This window comes from Ahaetulla prasina, chromosome 4 (genome assembly GCF_028640845.1).
Source record: "Ahaetulla prasina isolate Xishuangbanna chromosome 4, ASM2864084v1, whole genome shotgun sequence".
Lineage (NCBI taxonomy): Eukaryota > Metazoa > Chordata > Lepidosauria > Squamata > Colubridae > Ahaetulla > Ahaetulla prasina.
In genome coordinates this window covers 74,138,432-74,159,322 of record NC_080542.1, presented here as the reverse complement: position 1 = coordinate 74,159,322, position 20,891 = coordinate 74,138,432, and the positions used below count along the sequence as shown (strand labels likewise).

Sequence of the window (20,891 nt, the reverse complement as noted above, 5' to 3'; positions counted from 1 at the left end):
AGCCAGTCCCGCTTGAATAAATAAGTATGTTTTTCGCTCACGGTGAAAGGTCCGAAAATCAGGCACTTGGCGTAGGCCAGGGGGAAGCTCGTTCCAGAGAGTAGGAGCTCCAACAGAGAAGGCCCTGCCCCTGGGGGCCGTCAGCCGACATTGTTTGGCGGATGGCACCCTGAGAAGACCCTCTCTGTGTGAGCGTACGGGTCGGTGGGAGGCATAAGGTAACAGCAGGCGGTCCCGTAAGTACCCGGGTCCTAAGCCATGGAGCGCTTTAAAGGTGGTAACCAAAATCTTGAAGCGCACCCGAAAGATTACAGGAAGCCAGTGCAGACTGCATAGCAGTGGTGTTACGTGGGAGCAACGAGTGGCTCCCGTTACTACTCGCGCAGCCGCATTCTGGACTAACTGCAGTCTCTGGGTGCACCTCAAGGGCAGCCCCATGTAGAGAGCATTGCAATAATCCAAACGAGAAGTGACCAGAACGTGAGTGACCGTGCATAAGGCATCCCGGTCAAGGAAGGGACGCAACTGGCGAACCAAGCGTACTTGGTAGAAGGCCCTCCTGGAGACGGCCGCCAGGTGTTCATCAAAGGACAGCCGTCCATCCAGGAGGACGCCCAAGTTGCGTACCCCCTCCCTTGGGGCCAGTAACTCGCCCCCAACAGCCAGCCGCGGTTGCAGCTGACTGTACCGGGGTGCCGGCATCCACAGCCACTCCGTCTTGGAGGGATTGAGCCTGAGTCTGTTTCTCCCCATCCAGACCCGTACGGCTTCCAGGTACCGGGACAGCACTTCGACAGCTTCGTTGGGGTGGTCCGGGGTGGAAAAGTACAGCTGAGTATCATCAGCGTACAGATGGTAACTCACCCCGAAACCACTGATGACCTCCCCCAGCGGCTTCATATAGATGTTGAACAGGAGAGGCGAGAGAATCGACCCCTGAGGCACCCCACAAGTAAGGCGCCTCGCGGACGACCTCTGCCCCCCTGTCAACACCGTCTGCGACCGGTCAGAGAGATAGGAGGAGAACCATCGATAAACGGTGCCTCCCACTCCCAATCTCTCCAACCGGTGCAGAGAATACCATGGTCGATGGTATCAAAAGCCGCTGAGAGATCTAATAGGATCAGGGCAGAGGAGCAACCCCTATCCCTGGCCCTCCAGAGGTCATCCACCAACGCGACCAAAGCCGTCTCCGTACTATAACCGGGTCGGAAGCCGGACTGGAACGGGTCTAGATAGACAGAATTTGGCACTACCACTGTTTTCTTCTTTTTTTCTAATATCACAATGTTTGGTTGATTGGCCAATGCTTGCCTCTCTGGCTGGCTCTGGAAATCCTACAGGATCTTAGACCTCTTATTTTCCACAGCTTACTGTGGATCTCTCGTTAGGAGAGTTTAGCCCATATTCTGTATAGGGTTTAGCCAATATTCTGTACATATTCTAATGCAAGATTGGTTGTTCCGTTCAATGTATGCTGTTCCTGTCTGCATCTTACATCTTTTCCATTACATGTGAATTGTGTCCAAGGTTTATTTACACATTCTGCATCTTGAGTCCTGTCTAATGTGATAGATTCCTGCTTCTGTGGATTTGTGCTTAGTGCCTGTTCTTGTTCTGTTGTGATCACTACCTCAGTGCTATCTTTTAGTCCATCCTTTCCAGTCACTATAGGATTTCCCAGTGTTTTCCATTTCAGTTAACTGTCAAAATACATCCCATGCAGAATCTTACCTTGCCATGGCACTTCCTTTGCTTGATCTTCTTCCCACATCTGCAATTACCTCAGGCACTCTATCAGCAGCTCATCTTTGGATGTCATCTTACTGATATACTGCTGGATGCTATGGATTTCTTCCATGATAGTAGCTTTGACACTCACCAAACCCTGACTGCCCTCTTTCCATCTGATGTACTGTTTCTAGGTATTGGACTAGGTGAAACCTCTGTACCTTTTTGGTCTCCCTGTCCTCCTTTGGCCAATGTCAGGTGTGCCTCCGTTCAACACTCAAGAAAGAAAAATCCCAACTCCATGTTTGTAGAGAAAGGTACTTTTACTGAGTATGAACTGAATGCAACAAAAAAAAAAAAGCAAGGTCTAAGGCAATAGGTGCGAAAATTAGATATTGAAAGCAATCCCAAATCCCTCCACCCAAGAACTCAGGTTGAATGTCCAATCCACATCTCCCCAAGGTGTCATGTGGGGCTCTTCTTCAGGCTGCCCCCACCTATTTGGTATGCCGGAACAGTTGACCTTGACAGCTGTCAATTCTTTCCACAGCTGCTTGAAGTTTCCAATGTCAGGTGTGCCTCCGTTCAACACTCAAGAAAGAAAAAACCCAACTCCATGTTTGTAGAGAAGTTTCCTCCCTTTTCCTCAAGACGTCTCCACCAGCTCACTTCCCCCCTCCCAGGGTGAAATGCTCCCAGTTCGGACCGGATCGCATGATCCGGTAGCAATGGGGCAGGTAGTTTGGAGAACCGGTAGCAAAAATCCCTGCCCCCCCCCCCCCCGCCCACACCTTGCTGATCCTCTTCTCTGTCCCTGAAGCTCTTGGTGGTGATATAGCTGCAAACGGCCTTAAATGACTGCCGTGGCGCTTCAAAGGGCTGCACTACAGCTGATCAGCACTGTAGGCTGCTAGTAGACTGGTGTATCTATTTTTAAAGAATGTAGACTGGTGCCTCCCAAAAAAGGCAATTAGTAGACCGATGCCTCTATTTTTAAAGAAGGTAGACTGGTGTGCTCCAAAGTTTTGTATACTTTATTATTTTTATTATTTATTATTATTGGCCATGTTCATTTAGTCACCTGACCACCAAGCCACGCCCACCAATTAAGCCACGCCCACAGAACCAACATTTTTAGATTTCACCCCTGCCCCCTCCCAATACCAGCAAAACCTCCCCCCTCCTGTTACAATGGCAGCCAATAGCAAGCAAGCATCATAGGCAGAGGCTGACAGCCAATTTATTATACCTGCAAATTATCTGATGACTGGCAGGGCATATGTGTTGATGGTATGGATTTTATCCTTCCCATTGATCTGGCTCTTCAATACCTGTCTGATCCTTTGATAATATTTGCCTGTTGGTGTTTTTCTTACCTCCTCCTCGTATGTGACTGTGGGATACCAAAGTACTTGAAACTGGTCTGTATGTCTACTATATGACCTCCTGGTATTTCATCTCCATCCTAGCTATCTCTCTTGATTACCATTAGTTACAGTCCCAACTACTCTGAATGCTATACCAATGTCTTCACTCTAGGTCCATGTCAGCTGGATCAGCAAGTTGCATATAGCCTGATACCATTCATGTAGAGAAGGTAACAGTAACAGAGTTGGAAGGTACCTTGGAGGTCATCTAGTACAGCTCATGCAGGAGACCTGTACTAGGGATTTGAACTGCCGAACTGCCAACCTTTCTGATCAACAAGCTCAGTGTCTTAGCCACTGAGTCACCTAGTCAGTCTGTGGCAAGTGGCTAATGGTAGTTCCATTCTTGAACTTGTATCCATATTCAGTTGTGATCACACAAACACAAACACACACACAGAGAGACACACAGAAGGGGAGCCAGCAGTCCAAAGATGTTTCTATGGTCATGTGGCCAACATGACTACACACCAAGAAGCATGGAATGCTGTCGCTTTCCCACCAAAGTGGCACCTCTTTATCTACTCACATTTACATTCTGGGCAAGTAGCAAGACCTCACTCCTGGCACTTGGGTCTTGAACCCAGGCTGTCAGTTTTCCAGCTGACAAGCTCAGCGTCTTTAACTGCTGAGCCACTGCACCCCACATTCCTATTATACTTCTCCTGATAAATCAATTCTTACTTTCATATGGGCAGAATTACTCTCTTGTACACAGCTATTTTCTCCTACAATTTCTTTTTTTCCTATCAAAGACAACTAACTTTAATACATTAGTTTTCTGGTCCTTGTTCCTTCAAAAAATCTGTACCAAACTTTTTACCAATCAGTCTGATTCCCAGCTAACCTTATGGCAGATGTGCAGATAAACATGTATATTTACATTCCTAACTAACATACATGTAATACCATTGCAAACATTCTTTAAACATGTATACACTGGTGTATTAAACACCACATACTTGTGAAAATTAGTTATCCCATATTCAAAAATAAACAACTTGCTACTAGATGTGTCAATGACCTATACCTGTGATGGCGAACCTATGGCACGTGTGCCACAGGTGGCATGCAGCATCCTCTCTGGGCACATGAGTTGTTGCCTCAGTTTAGCTCTGCTGCGCATGTGTGCGCACATCCCGTTGGTCAGATGGTCTTTGGGTTTCATGCGTGTGGTGCATGTGGGGGGAGCATGTATGCAGGGCCCCTGCACACATTGCATTTTGGGGATGCGGACACACACACACATTTTGGGCACTCAGTCCGGAAAAGGTTTACTATCACTGACCTATACACTAGTCATATAGAAACCAAATTTTCCACCCAAAAGAAGGGGGGCATCTAATCCATTGTGTGTGGGCAAAAGATAGAAATTGAATCTTGATTTCACTATAAATAGAGCTTACATTTCATATTCAGCAATTACTGAAATCCTTTTTTAATGGCTTCCTAGCAACGACTAGCACTTATGTGCAAGGGGAACCTTTACCTTTACCTAGCTTTTTACAGTAGACTTTTCAGAAATCTTGGAAGTCTTTCTTTTAATTCTTAAATAGGTAGTCCTCAACTTGCAACCATTTGTTTAGTGACTATTTGAAGTTACATCAAGATTGAGAAAAAAGTTACAATTGGTCCTCGTAGAATCCCCAGAATTGGTCACTAGACAACTAACATGTATTTTTAATAGTTGTAACATCCTAGGGTCATATGATTTGTGTCCTTCTCAGCTAGCTTCCCACAAGCAGAGTCATTGGGGGAAGCTGAATTTGCTTAATAATCATATGATTCACTTAAGAGATGCAATAATTTGATTAACAACTGTGGCAGAAAGACCCGAAAGGGTAATAACGTATACTTAAGGCTTTGAAAATCAAGAGTTTTTTAGCTTGCTGTATTGTGGCCACAACCCATCACTATTCAATAGGCTCCTGGCTGAGCTTATTCTAATAAAATTATTTTATAAGCAAATGCTCCGTTAATTGAATAAAGTTTTCTAGGTTATGGTATTGTGTAAATGAAATGAATCTCTCTCTCTCTCTCTATTAATATATATACATTAAATTATATATAGATTACATCTACATTTTTTCTACATTTGCCGTCATACTCAGTAAATTGTAAATGTGTTATAATTGATGGTAACTGTAGTAAAGCAAAGTATCTTCTGTAGTTACTCACAAAATCGAACCTATGACACCTACATTGGCAAAGGTTATGTGATTGCTGGGATAGATGAAGGTTTGCTTGGAGCATGTGTTGGAGAGAAAAGGAGAATAATAATACCACCTCATGTTGGGTATGGAGAAGAGGGAAGAGGTGAGTATAAGTTTTATTTCAGGTTCTTTATTAAATACTAATGTCCTGCAGCTCAGTTACTATTTTAATATATTGAGTATATATAATATATATATTTAAGCATGTGAATAATATCAGATATGATGATATGATGCTTTAAAGTAAAAGCATTTTCCACAGTCAAGAGGGATAAAGTCAGTGCACCTGATTCCTACACTCCATGTGAGAATTGTACTAAATTTATAGTGAATTTTGCTAATGCAAATGGTAGAATAGGGCTCATATAAGCGAATCATGACTTATTTGATAATACTTGCTTGGATATATTTGGATATATATATATTATATATATATCTTCTATAACAGCGGTTCTCAACCTGTGGGTCGGGACCCCGTTAGGGGTCGAATGACAATTTGCCAGGGGTCACCTAAGGGGTGCCAGGGGTCACCATCGGAAGTATGGGAAGTATACTTGCGAGTCGAAGAATCGCGCTCCAGTGGTTGACTCCAAAAGCCAGCTGCAGGCTCTTCAAATCGCTAGCCGAATTCGGCTTCAGGCGCGATGAATTAAAAAAGAGAGAAATCTTTGCTCTGATGTCTCCCTCTCAAGCCAGCTGCAATCATTCCCAATCGCTAGCCTAATCTGGCTTCAGGCGTGATAAACTTAATAGGGGAGGAGTCTCCGCTTTAATGCCTCTGTCCTCAAGGCAATCGCAAGCTGTTCAGATTACTAGCCAATATGGCTTCAGGTGCGATAAATTCAAAACGAAAATAATTTTACGGTTGGGGGTCGCCACATCATGGGGAATTGTATTAAAGGGGTTGCCACATCGTGGGGAATTGTATTAAGGGGGTCGCAGCACTATAAAGGTTGAGAACCACTGTTCTATAACATCTCAAGAAATAGATACATGATTGAAAAAATTAGTAACATAATTTGTTTTCATAAGTGTGACAGATACCACGGTTACTGATCACCCTAGGCAATTTTTTTTTCCTTAGGTTTTACAGATGCTTAAAGTAGTTCTACCTTTGGAGATTAAGTTATCTAGAAACAATCCTGTTATTAAGTTTTGTCACTTAACATTAGCTAGACACAAAAGGAGCTTTTTACATCTTTGGAATTAATGGATAAAACCATTATATTAATATAAAAGATCCTATATTAGTCATGCAAAAGATGTGATTTTATTTTTCTCAATTGGGAAGAACAGAAGAGGGAAGACACTTTGGGATCTTAATGCTGATCCAGTTACTGGTATTAAATGGTATGCAAAGTGGCTTCAAAATTAAAAGAAAGGATTAAAGGACTAAAGAGAATCACTTGGTGGTAAAGCATAGTGATTTGCTTTATATAAAGAGTGAGAAGCCATACTTTCTATTGGAAGTGCAGAAGCAACCCAAACTCACTCCAAGAGATTTTTCCTAAAGCCCTTTCAATGAAAGCTAAACACTTTCACTAATTTTAGCTGCAAATTCACCCAATAAAAAATACAATTTATTTATTTTTTATTTTTATTTTTTTCCCCTAAGTTTCTAAGCTTCCTTATTTTTTTTCAGTGCATTCATGCTTTCAAAATGGGCAACAGTGGTAATCTCCCCAAATATCATAGTTCTGAAAGTATATAGATTTTATGCTATCGGAAAGGACAAAATGGCAGAAACATTGGCATAATCCAGGATAACCTTTGCAGATGCTCTTGACCACACCTTCTTTATTTTCAAAGCATCAATTTTCAATAGATAATTTTGTTGTTTACAAGGTGTAAAAGAGAAGAAAGATGAATAGCCTGTTACTATGTGATTGCTTATTATTGTAGGAAACATTCCAGGATCTGCTGTGTTGGTATTTGAAGTTCATGTGATAGATTTTCACAATCCTTCGGATTCAGTTGCTGTAACAACCTATTACAAACCTACTAACTGTTCAGTGCTAAGCAAGAAAGGTGATTACTTGAAGTATCATTACAATGCTTCTCTCTTAGATGGCACTTTATTAGATTCAACGTAAGTATATCATCTGGCTATAAATAATTTTGCAAACATGACAATTAAAAAAAAATAGATGTGGCTCAAGACATGATTCCTTTCTTTTGTTAGCTGTTTGCATTCTTTAATATAACTGAAAAAAAGTATATGATGTCTTACATGCAGTCAGAAGGTCTATAAACTATGAAAATAAACAATGAAAGTTGTTTTTCTGTCTCCAGGCCCTCATTTATTTATTAAACAAATATCCTGCTTTTATTGGTTTTACAAATAACGTGACAAACATATCCAACAACCTCCCTCCTCTTATTTTCCTCACAACAATCAGATGAATTGGGCTAAGAGAGTGACTGGTCCAAAGTTCCTCAGCTGGCTTTCATTATTAAGGCAGGACTAGAACTTATGGTCTCTAACTTTGTAGCCTGGTGCTTTATTGGCTAATGATGCCAGTGGTATCATGGTTCCTTCATATTTTTGTTTCATATCAGCTACTTTCCTTACTTCACCTAATACAGAATAGAACATTCTTTATTGGCAAAGTGTGATTAGATGTACAAGGAATTTGTTTCCAGTGCATAAGATCTCAGTGTACATACAAACAACAAAGTGATAAATCATAAGATACAAACAACAAAGTGATAAATCATAAGATACCAATAGGAGAAAGAAATAATAAAGTTGAGATGGATAATAGCAATATAGCCATACTGCACATTTAGGTATAAAACAGTACTATGGGAATTATGTGTTTAATAGAGTGATGGCATGGGGGAAAAGCTATCTTTGTATCTAGTTGTTTGGACATGCAATGGCCTAAAGCGGCATCCTAAGGGGAGGAGTTGAAACAGTTTATGTCCAGGATGTGAGGGCTTTGTAGATACTTTCTCAGCATTTCTGACCTGTGCAGTATACGAATTCTCAGTGGAAGGTAGGCTGGTTCAATAGTTTTTTCTCAAGACATAATTATCTGTATAAGTCTGTAACTGTCCTGTTTGATTGCTATACCAAATCACACAGTTATACAAGTACAAATGACAGACTCAGTAATTCCTCTGTAGAACTGAATCAGCAGTTCTTTGGGTAGTCTGAGCTTTCTGAGTTGGCACAGGAAAAGATGCCTTTTTAATGGCAATTCTAAAATTAGATATCCATTTCAAGTCCTGGGAGACTATAGAACCCAGATACTTGAAGTCTCTACTACTGATACTCTGTTGCCTAATGTTATAAGAGAGAGGTCCCCGATCTTTGCGGCTTGGTGGCCTGGCTGAAGATGGGAAGAGTAATCAGGTCATGTGAGTGGTGGCCCGGCGTGTATGCATGTTTAACTCCACTCATGCAAGAGAGAGAAGAGAAGCCTTTGGGGCACGGTCTTGGCTCCTTCAGGCTTCTTCATGCCAAAAGCTTTTACAAAGGGATGGAAGGCCTGAAGCAGCAGGAGATTGCTCCCCCCAAACCCTGCAAAAGCTTTTGGCGTGGAAAAGAGAAGCTTTTGGGTGCACAGTCTTCAGACTCATTGAGGCTGCCCGGCACTCCAAAAGCGGATTGGGAGTCCTATGTGAAGCTGAGCAGGGCACACTCGTCCCTCTCAGCCTCTGCTCTCACCACACTGCTTTTGCAGCATCGGGAGGAGGTGGCTTGGCAGCCCAGCTGGCAGAGGAATGGGGAACTGGGCTGCACAAGGGTGGGCTGGCACATGTGGATGCGCAGCTCCACTCATACAATAGAGAAGCCTTTGGGGTTCTGCTCGCATGAGTCCGGTTGCGAATAAGCCACGTCCCAGTAGTGGGCTATGGACCATGTAAATAGTAGTAGAAAAAAATGCTAGAAAATTGGAGGAGTTGCTTAGAATTTTTATGAATTACATTTTTCTTTTTCAGGGTTAGCCTTGGAAAAACTTATAATATAGTTCTAGGTTCTGGACAAGTTGTATTGGGAATGGATATAGGTCTCAGAGAGATGTGTGTAGGAGAAAAAAGAAGAGTTATTATTCCCCCTCACTTTGGTTATGGAGAAGCTGGAGTTGGTGAGTTTATAACTTTCAAAGATCTTTAAACACTCATGTACTGAAATGAAGAAATTAATGTGAGTTGACCCAGTTTCTTCTGAATTCACCTGCAGTGGTGCACAGTCGCATTTGTATGTACTTTGTTAAATTATATTTAAAGATGCATAGGCAGTTCCAATAGGATTCATTTCCTTGTTCTTATCTTCTGCTCTCAGTGGAATAAATTGAAATGAATGGGTGATATAACAAAATTATTTGGAACTGTATAAATAATTTTGAAGTTCACTCATTAAATAAGACTTGAGCTTCAGTTTAACTTAAAAATTATCATAGAAATATATTGTCCACCTCTAGAATTGCCTTATGCATTTTATGTGATGAATCTTAGAATGTTGAGCTATATAGTCTCATGTAATAAAGCAGTGAGATAAGCATTGTTTAAACAAATGACTTTGCATTAAAACTTAAGCCTGAAAATAATCATATAATTTAGTGTCTTCTAGAAAGAAAATAATTATAATATCCATTACTGACACAGTACATCTAATTTTTGCATTCTGTCATTCTTTGCTGTAAATAATATCTATAGTACAATTTGCTTATTCTGCTAGGGGTGAATTTCTGTCCCTTGCTCCCAGCCCTCTACATTAGGGATAGCATCACCCATATCATTGTCCCTGATCATTTTACTTTCATGAAGACCTTGGGAAATTTATTTTTCATATTCATTATCTATGAAATCCTCAAAATGAATCAATTTCAGATCTACTTCCCAGTGACATAATTGAATTACTTGTCATGGCAGGAAATTTTTAAAAACATAACATGTGGCTACTTAGCTGGAAAATTGCCAGCTTCCACTGAAAATACAGAGCAAAGCAAAACATTCCCAAAAGCAAATATTGAGATTTGATTTTTGTCATTTAATATTGCAGAAGGAGAAGTTCCTGGAAGTGCTGTTTTACTGTTTGACATCGAGCTGCTTGATTTAGTGTCTGGCTTACCAGAAGGCTATATGTTTGTGTGGCATGATGAAGTATTACCAAACCTCTTTGAAGAAATAGACAAGGATAACAATGGAGAAATTCTTCTAGAAGAAGTAAGAAGCTGGTGGTTGTTTTTTTTTTTTTTTTGTGAGGGGACAGAAACTGGTTTATAAGGATTTTCTTTGATGGATAACAACAAATCGTTAGGTACACCATGTTCTATACATGTTCTTTAATTTACTTCTCAAGCTACAATATGCATTTTATTTTATAGTATTAGTACAGTATAATATATAATTATAATACATTATATTATATGCCCCTAGATACGATAAATGAATTTACATGACTTTCTTTTTTTTTCTTGTGTGATGGTTAGACAAACATAAATTATTAAATTTAATAATTAATTTTTATTTGATAAGTTGCATAAAATGGCAGACCCATACATTTTTATATAATGTTAAAACATTTTGTTTGGAAGGTAAAATAAATAAATAAAAACCTTATTAGTTAAGGGGTGGGATGAGTTTGCTTACTTTTGTATTAGTTCTGAAATCTGGGTTTTATTTGTGAGGCAGTTATTTTCACTTCCCATTCCAATTTATTGTTTTTGTTGTTGATTTCTCTCCAAGGTTGCAATTTGTGAAAACTCTGGTTCATACAATTAGAAAGAAAATTAATATTTCCATGGCTTTTTAAATTAATTCTTTGAACTAGCCCGGCATACTATTTATACTGTAAAAGAAAAGACAAACAGGGTAGTAATTTGCTTCAGTGTCAATTTTGCAATGGTGTGAAAAATCTGATCAGTAGTTACTGCCCTTCTTCCATATTGTGGGTACCATATTTTTCCATCTATAAGATGCATTTCTTCCCCTCCCCCAAAGTGGGTGGAAATGTCTGTGCGTCTTATAGAGCAGCGGTCACCAACTGGTGGTCCATAGACCACTGGTGGTCCACGAGAAAATTTTGGTGGTCCCCCAAAAAATTATTTGATTTTTTTTTTATATTACACTAAATCAGGGGTCCTTAGACTATGGCCCCTGGACCAGATACGTGCAATGAATGCTTGTGTTGCTTCAGAGAGTCACCCCTTTGGGGTCTTTTTGTGTAGGTTGGGGTCAGCCTCCTGGTGCGGGGCTTTGGGCGAAGGCTGGAGGGAAGTGCTGCTGGTGGTGAAGAGCCGGAGGACCTTATTCCAGTGGGACTGCACCATGGCCTGGAACTGGCTGACCATCTCAGCCGGCTGAGCCCCCAGGCACTGGTACCTGGCCTTGCACTCCTGCAGGTCTTCCCTCTGCTTGGAAAGCCTATGCTCCTAGTCCTCAGTGAGGTGCTTCTGCTGAGCCTCCTTCTCGGTCAGATCCAATCTGAACTGAGCTGTTTTTCCAACTCTTTCTCATGGTGGCTGCTTAGCTCCAACAACTACTTCCTGTTGGGTCCCTAAGGAGCCCGGGCAGGCAGGGGAGGAGTGGATAGGAGGGGAGGGGCGAGTAGAGGCCAGCGAGGCACCCCTCAATGTGAGTGACATCAAGTTGGTCATGTTCCAGTCACATTCATCCAGCTGGTCATTAAGCAGATCATATTAGTGGTTCACAGGATTTAAAATTATGAATTTAGTGGTCCCTGAGGTCCGAAAGGTTGGGGACCCCTGTTATAGATTGAATGTTGCCAAAGCCCCACCCACCTGCTGGCCACCACCCTTTGATGTCTGCCTCCCAGCAATTTTCCTCCTTGCAGAAACAGCAAACAGCCTGATCAGCTTCAGCACAGCCTGATTTAGCACAAGTAGCTGATTGGAGGTTGGATTGGCCTCCCAAAATACCACCAATCAGCTGTTCGAGGCTGCGGGGATTACCGCTTTCACCACCATTCCCGCCGTTGCGGCCTATCGCCACATCTGCTTCCCATTTTCAGCCCATTCCAGGTGGTGGGGATCACTGCTGTTACCACCTATCACTGTCTGGAACGGGCCAAAAATGGGATGCGCAGAGGCTGAAAATGGGGTGCACAGAGGCTGAAAATGGGACAGACAGAGGCCAAAAATCGAGCATGCAGAGGTGGTGATAGGCGGCGGCGATCCGTGCAGCCTGGAACAGCTAATTGGCAGTATTCTGGGAGGCCGATCCAACCGCCAATCAGCTGTTCATGCTAAATCAGGCTATGCTGAAGCTGACCAGGCTGTTTGCTGCAAGGAGGCAAATTGCAGGTAGGCAGAGGCAGATTTTTTTTTTCTTGTTTTCCTCCCCAAAAGCTAGGTGCATCTTATTGTTCGGAGCGTCTTATAGTGCAAAAATATGGTAATTATATTCATTCACCAAAGTCAAGGAAAAAAAGGATAATTTGTGTGTGTGTAGTAGATAGAACTCTATTCTTTATCTTATATCTATTTTTATAAGCGGCTCTAATAATGCTGTTGGTTAACATCAAAAGTGGGAAAAAGAAGTAACATATCTTGCCAAGGGAACTGGAGCCTCATGAGCTTGACTATGATTGAGGGAAGTTTTCTCATGTCAGCTTTAAAGATTTACTATGCTAATGTAATGCCTCTGGAATTAAGCAAATATACCAATTAGAAAGTTGCATGTAACTTTTGCAGTTAAATGACAGTCATTGTGAACATTCAGTACAATTGGAAATTCTTTCTTTACAATTCTCAATTCTTTGCAGAGATGAGAAATCAGTCACAATGAGCATAACTCATAGTATAAATAATTCATGAAGAGGACTTGAGTAAAAATTCTGTATAGTGTGGCACTGGACTATAAAAAGTCCCAAAAGACATCGAACAAAAGCTTTTGCAAGTTGGACCACTTTGATGATGCACATGCCCATCAAATAGAGGATTGGATGCAGGCTCAATAATGACTAACTTATTTTAGTTTCAAATCAACATGGCGAATTCCAGATGCAAACCAGCATTATTACTGTTTCTTAGTACTAAATGCAGAAGTATGGAAATGCATTCTGATATATGCAACTTTTAAATTACAATATTGACACTCATTTTATTTCCTATTCTTATTCATCATTTAAATTCTAGTTCAATAAATATATCTACGACCAAGTCAGTTCTGGTAAAGGAAAGCTAGCTCCTGGTTACAATTCTGAAACAATTGTGAAAAATATGTTCAACAATCAGGACCGAAATGGAGATGGCAAGATTACTTCTGAAGAATTCAAACTGAAAGACCAGGAGCCACAGGGACATGATGAACTGTAATTTAGTTGGATTTTAAAAACTTTTATGAGCTGATGTTAGAAATAATCTGAAATATCTATACATAGTTAAAAAAAAGGATGTGGAAATGTATATGTCTTGATGTTAATTAAGATACAGAAGAGTATAAAATTCAATTTTTTTTTAAAATTAAGACATTTATATTAAAAATGCAAGGTGCCTTAAAATGCATTTTAAAGGTTTTTAAAAATATAATCCCACCATAGTGACATATTCAGCTTTTTTTCAGAGATGTGAATTTTCTGGAAAAAAACTGAAATGTTTTCAAATGCAAATTAATATGACTCACATTTGTGTATTTTTTCAATATTTATAATATTTGGACTGCCTGATTTGAGGTGAAAAAAATGTCCTAAACTTGAACATTATTTCAGAAATAAAACTATGAGGTAAAACCTGACTCAGGTTATCTGAGTTAATGGGGCTTCATCACTTTCTTGTCTTAGGAGGTTTCTGCAAATGGTTTTTTATTTGTTCAGGACATTTTCTACATTGCGGATTCTTTGATTTCATGGCATTTTTGGCACACTTGCCTGCAATACTTGTGCTTGCCAATTTTCTTATTGTACTGTGTTGTATCTTTTTAGATTAGCTATTGTGATTTCTAGTTGAAGCAGGGAACAAGTAGATCAAGGCTGTCTCCTGAGAGACCAGACAAATAAGTGTACAACACATGCGAAATTGTTTACATGGGAAGTAGGACAATGGGATCCTTGCTGCTCTTCAACCTTTGTTGCTTGCAGATACTTCATTACCTGACTAGGTAACATCATTAATGTTGGAAGTGGGGGTTGCTCCTTGATTATATGCAGTAGCTTGTCCTGCCAGTGTTAATGGAGATACAGGGCAAACTACAGTATATAAATAGGGAGCAAAACTGTCCATCCACAGACTAGTACTAATGATATCTAGTTGGGTAATGAAATGTCCGCAAACAGCTCAGAGAGCACAAAAGACTCCACAATTCAACCCACAATTTTGAAGATTTGATATAAAGTTACAAATGTGAATTAAAATCATGCCTTTCCCCCCGGTTTGTTATTTTCTGGTGTTATACTACACTAGAACAGTTAATGGGAATAAATTCTGAAAAAAATGATAAATTATTTGGAAATCTGTACTTTTAAAAAATCCACATTTGGTGCATTAGCATTAAAAGCTTACAGTTCCTTAAGAATTGAATTAGATATTACCGTGTTTTCCCCAAAATAAGACCCTGTCTTATATTTTTTTTTTGAACACTGAAATTAAGCGCTTGGCCTTATTTTCATGTGCTCAAAAGCCTGATTGGGCTTATTATCAGGGGATGTCTTATTTTGGGGGAAACAGGGTAATTAATTTTTACTTCCCTTCCTCCTAAATAATGAAGTGTTATCATTTTAAAGTGAATATAGGCAGCCAGCAGCCTTAGCTTGTTTTGCACCCAGCCATAGCTTTCTGGAAGTATTCCCATTCTGCTTGTGTTGTCATCTCCATAGCAATAATTAAAATAGGGTTATTAACATTACTGTTTAGATCATGACTGTATTAGCAAATGCTTTGAGAGTCTTCTATGTTTAAGTGTAGAAAAGAATTAGAATTCTTAAAGACTAAAGCTATGGTGTTGGCTGCTCTATTTTAACAAAAGGAATAATCTCAAGTTTTAGTGTGGAACAAAATGGCAGCAGGGAAATTAACAAAATTTGCCAGTAAACTCAACAAAATCTAGTGAATATAGGATGGATGTTAGCGAAGCTCTGCTTTTCCACTGCAAAGAATGACCAATGATATAAATGTTGCATAAGCCATGCTTCTACTGTATGAAGCTGTTGATCAATTGTTCAGCTTTGCATTCAATATTTAAAATGTGTGTTTGTCTTTTATATATTTTAGGAAAAAAGAAATAAAAATGAATTGTAAGAATGTGCATGAAGCTGCTAATTGCATCTGGGTAACTTAACATGGTCAGTCCATCTAACTCAAGTATTTTGAAGTGATTTTCAGTTCACTCTCAAATACTGGCTTTGTCAGTAAAATATATTAAATCAAATAATAAACAAAAAGTAGGACAAAAAGTTACTAAAGAAGGGAACATAACGCCTCTATCATGACATTAGTAGAAAATGTATAAGTATATTCACCAAGATGGTGGGATGTATAATTGTAGAAAGGGGCTCATTTTACAGCACTCCTTTTTAGTTTTATAAGAAGTACAATTGTATGAGTTTTCTATGATAATACCATGTTCTGTCAAATGCAATGCATTATGGTATTAAATAAAATGCTGACAAATGACAAATACACTGAATAAGATGCTTTATTTATGTATGAGTAGAAAAAGGCAAATAATTGTTGTTAAATTTTGCACTTTGATTTCCTGTACATCTATAAATAAATGGATATTATTGGAATATATAGTATGATATTAGATCATATCCACAGACTGAGAGAAACAAACTGAAGTGTTATGTCCCTGTTGGAGCCTGAATCTGCGGGAGAAGACAAGCTGGAACCTGAGCTGACAGAAATTGAGGGGGTCGTCGTTGGCTGCTGGCTGCGGAGGAAAATGGGGAAGGGCAGGACCAGTCAGGTCAAGGCATTTCAGGATTAGAACAGCTTGTAGACAGGGAGGGGCAAGATGAACATGAGAGACAGTTCAGGCAATGAGCAAGGACCACCCCCTCCTGATCCTAGAGCACGAAGACAGAAAGCAAGAACAACGCAGACTGAGCCAGCTAGAAGGGAGGAGAGGGCCCCGCCCCCCTTCACAAGGCACACCTGGGGACTGAGATATAAGGAGATGCCGGTGGGAGGGGCAATTGTTGGGAAGAAGTATTGAATCTGTGGACCCTCGTGTGCATTTATTTGCCGATGTCTTGCCGATGCCTGGAGATTACTGTGCTATCTTTTCTCTCCAGATTTTTTAATTTTTATTTATATTTTTTATAAAAATGTCAAATCAACAATGTGGCACTGTGGTGCCATACATTCCAATACAAATGAAATTGATCAGATTAAACGTAATTATTACGCTCAATCAACTTGTGTATTTATAATAACAATACACATCTATATTAGATTGCAGTCTATCATTATTCAATTATTCCACATTTTCTCATTATTACTTTCATTTTTAAAGATAAAAATGTATACATTAATATTCCCCTTATTTCTATCACTTATTCTAACTTAATCATGTCACTCTTTATTACAAAACTTTTTCTTTCTTACTAATCTAACTTCTAATCATGTCACCTGCCTAAAGAAAAAGAAGAATTGGGGAGTGGGGGGAGAAGCAACTCGGAACAGCAACAACAACAAAAGAACCATCCATCCATCATTTCGCCCGCTTCATGCTTTAATTGTTATGGTTTAAGAGAAAGAGGGGAAGGACAAGCAAATCAGAACAACAATAAACAAGAAAATAATCTATCCATTGTCTCTTGCCCACTTCAATACTTTAATTGCTATGCTTTTCCCCCGACTTGCCTCCCAAATTCCTCTCTTAAATCTCCATCTATGTATATTTCTTGTATGTCCAATCTAGGTGTTCCCCCCACCTCTACCCTCTTCCACTGCCTAGTTTCTAAAATTTCTACCGAGGCCCCTGTCTCCATTTCAAATATATCTTCCAACTCTTTTAATATGTTTTTCCCCAGTTTAATTCATCAATCATTGTTTTCATTGTTATCTCTTTGTCTTCTTCCTTCCTTGTTTCTTCCTGTGGCTCCTCCCTTTCCTGGGTGTCTTGGTCTGTACTCATCATCCCTTGTATGGTACTTTCCATTTTTTCCATAATCTCCTTAAATACTTTATCCATAATATCTTTTGTATTTTGAAAGAGTAAATCCATCTCCTGTACAATTCCACTCATTCTTCCTTTTTAAGTATCTTATTTTGTTTGTTTTTAAAGAAAATTGATTTTTATCCAACAGTCCAAGAACTATTTATTCAGTGTTTGAATTACCCTTCAAGGTGTACACTAGTCCCAGTTCTTTATGTCTCATAGGTTAACTATCAGTTTCATTTTAGTCTCAGAGGTTATCAAAAGCCCCTTTATGTCCTCTACAAATTCAATCCTCTAGTATGATATTGCAATGTCTCTTTAATTGAATCACTTCCTCATTTTCATATTTGGATCACCAGTACTCATAGGATAGCTAAAAATAGTCAAATAGAATTTTCACTTTCACTGTCTTTCATATAAGTAGGCGGCTTGCAATTTCCCTTTGTGACAGCAGGTGGCACTCTCCACTTAGAGTTCAGTTTACTAGTCCATTGTCATTTTGGTTATAAAACAATTGTAAAAGCAGAATAAGTTTTGTAAATAAATAATTCCAACATTTAAAGATACCTTCCCAGTGCCACTCCTTCCCAGTTTGGGAGTCCCACTTTCTATTTATTTCAAAATCTATTATTTACTCTCCTACGCCTTTCATTTCCGGTTAGGTATTTCTTCAGAGCGTCTCTAAAATGTTTAAACGCTGCTTTAACAAATAGTTCTGAGCAAATATTTCAAATTGTTTCTTGGGTTACGTTTAAAGCGAAAGTAAAATCCTTTTCCCCAGTTCCAACACGGCTCACCTTCTCTCCAGCACCAGTCTTAGCTGTTGTTCGTCAGTTGTCCCAGCTTTGCAGCAGCCATCTTTAGGTTTCTTCTTGCCGTGGCTGAGAGGAAAAAAACAACAACCCCTGGGCCAGACAGGAGAGCTGCGACTCTCCCCAACCTCACATGGTGTCTCTCTTTGCTTCACCGCCCCTATAGAGTGGCTTTGGCTTCTACTGGAGCCCACAAACAGGAAGAATTCAGCACAAGGAATGCAGAGACCCGTTCCTCTGTGATGGTACCATTGCGGCGTTAACCGGAATTACTGTGCTGTCTTGTGGGACTTGTTCCGTTTGCCTGCTTCACTGAACTTGGTTACTGCTTTGCAAACCTTGGTTACTAAGTTGACTTTGTATATAAGTTACTAAGTTACTAAGTTGACTTTGTATATAAATATACAAATAGGATGAAGACTATTGCTAACATAGTGTAAGCCGCCCTGAGTCTTCGGAGAAGGGCGGGATATAAATGCAAATTAAAAAAAAAAAACTGGACTGCTGGCCCTGGTTACTGTTTTGCTAACCTTGCTTATTGGATTGTTGGCCTTGGTTACTGCTTTGCTCACCTTGCTTACTGGATTACTCACAGCCAGAGGCTGTTGAAGGTGTGTGTGAGATCTTTGCTCCAGGACTTGTACTAAAGGTAGGGACGCTTGGGGGCAAAGTTGGAGCAATAAAGGGGAGTTCGACCTTTTCTCTAGTTGTGTTACTTTCTTGCCACACCCCGGGTCATCACATGAAGAAAAAAACCTCGTAAATTATTGTATAGTTTCTAATTATTTAGGACTGTTCAATTATGTCAAGTTCAATCTGAAAAGTATATTATAGGGGGCATAGGTGAATGAATTTAAGACTTAAATGCATTTACATTTACTTATATTTACAGATAGCCAGACTCACAGGAAAAAGTGTCACTGCTGCAACACAATGCTTCTCAACTAAGCATACTTAACATATGTGGACCTTAACTCCCAGATGCTAGCTGGGGAAGTTGAAACCCACATATTTTAAAGTTACTAGGATAGAGAAACATTGGTATAAGATATTGAGAACTGGTATTATAAACATGCTCCTGAGCTCACCAAAGCAAACATTTCTAGATGAAAGCTGAAGCACTGCACAACCCCAATGTATCAGTGTATTTGAATGATAAATAGACCTATGGATTGAATGAAATCACAGCTATAGATTAGTAGCAATCAGAGTTTGTTTCTGCCTGAATTTGAATAATTGGAACAAAGTTGTACTATTATGACATGCATTCTCCCTTCATTATTAAACTTTTTAGAAAAGGGAAATCAAACAAAGTTACTTGGATTATACATAAAATGAAAAGCACTTTGCCTTGAATGGAAATCAAATTCTTGCATTCTCAAAATTTTCCTGAAGTGTTTGGGTTTCTTTATTTTTTTTAAAGGAAACCTGGAGCATCTTTTAGAATCAAGATTCTCATGGGATAAGTATACTGTTCATAAGATTTTTTGGGCTTTTAAGATTGCTTTGTATTTTTTTTTCCTGTGCAATCATGTCTGATTCTTGGACTTCTACAGGACCTTGCAATTTTCTTGGCAAGGTTTTTCAGAAGTGGTTTGCCATTGCTTCCTTTTTAGAGCTGAGAGAAAGTGAGTGGCCCAAGGTTATCCAGCTGAATGTATGTATAAGGCAGCACTAGAACTCACAGTCTCCTAGTTTCTAACATGATGCCTTAACCCTTACACCAAACTGGTTCTCAGTGGGATATGCAGGGCAAATCTAATGTATATAACTACATTCCTATAGCAGGTCCCATGCAGTATATCCTATCTATCTGATCCAATTTTCCCCTTTCTTCCTTTCCACTCTTCCTGATGGCATCTATCAAAGTTATGGAATTCCAAAAGTTAGGTTGGGTTTTGTTCAACGAATTCTACTTATATGTATTTCACTTGCAAACTATGCTTGTGAGCTTTGAATTGGTAAGTTTATCCACTTAATCTAAACCAGCAATCATTATAACAATCCTTTTCACACCCAAATTCACATCTGATACTTGTTTACAAGCTAGATGATAATCAAGAATGTATTCACCAGAGAAACACTTGAAGGTCTGACTAGTACAGGAGAAAATTCTTATTTTTTGTTGAGTAGTGTCTTCTAACTGGAAAATTAACATCCTCCTGAAGAAAAACTAAAGCAATAATGTTTTGTCTAGTTTTAAAGGAGGGAGGGAAGAGATTTTGCCAGAAATTTAGAAATGATTTTTTTTACAAATAAAAGCACTTTTTAAATTTGTTTTCATGAAAACTTGTGCATGGGAAAAAGTGATGAGAATTCTAGCACTTGATATTCATGTTTAACTTATAGCACAATGCAGTGAAATATCTTTCTGTAGCATTGCCTTTCAAATTTCAATACTATTAAATATGACTCTTTTGTTAACAATACTGTAAAACTCTAAAATATCTACTTCATCTTAACCTTGTTTAAGCCAATATGACTTTAAAATGTTTAGATTCAACTGTATTTTCTACTACAAAGAAGCAGTGAGCTTTATCAAAATGTAGTGATTTACACAAATTTGTACTAATGAAGCTCAAAAGATTTGATATTTATTGATTAATGAAATCATTTGTTTTATCATACTGATCATG

At 39.3% G+C, this 20,891-nt stretch overlaps 1 protein-coding gene across 2 annotated transcripts in view; it reads left to right on the top strand.

Annotated features, from left to right (window-relative positions):
- FKBP9 (FKBP prolyl isomerase 9) overlaps positions 1-15,957 on the top strand; it is a 36,800-nt gene extending 20,843 nt beyond the window's left edge. For both annotated transcript variants that reach the window (XM_058183879.1, XM_058183878.1), the window contains 5 exons: positions 5,329-5,474; positions 7,274-7,460; positions 9,320-9,465; positions 10,383-10,546; positions 13,480-15,957. In XM_058183879.1, coding sequence (XP_058039862.1) covers positions 5,329-5,474; positions 7,274-7,460; positions 9,320-9,465; positions 10,383-10,546; positions 13,480-13,659 — 823 coding nt within the window. In that variant the 3' untranslated portion in view covers positions 13,660-15,957. The remainder of the gene's footprint in view (positions 1-5,328; positions 5,475-7,273; positions 7,461-9,319; positions 9,466-10,382; positions 10,547-13,479) is intronic.
- The last annotated feature ends 4,934 nt before the right edge of the window (positions 15,958-20,891 follow it).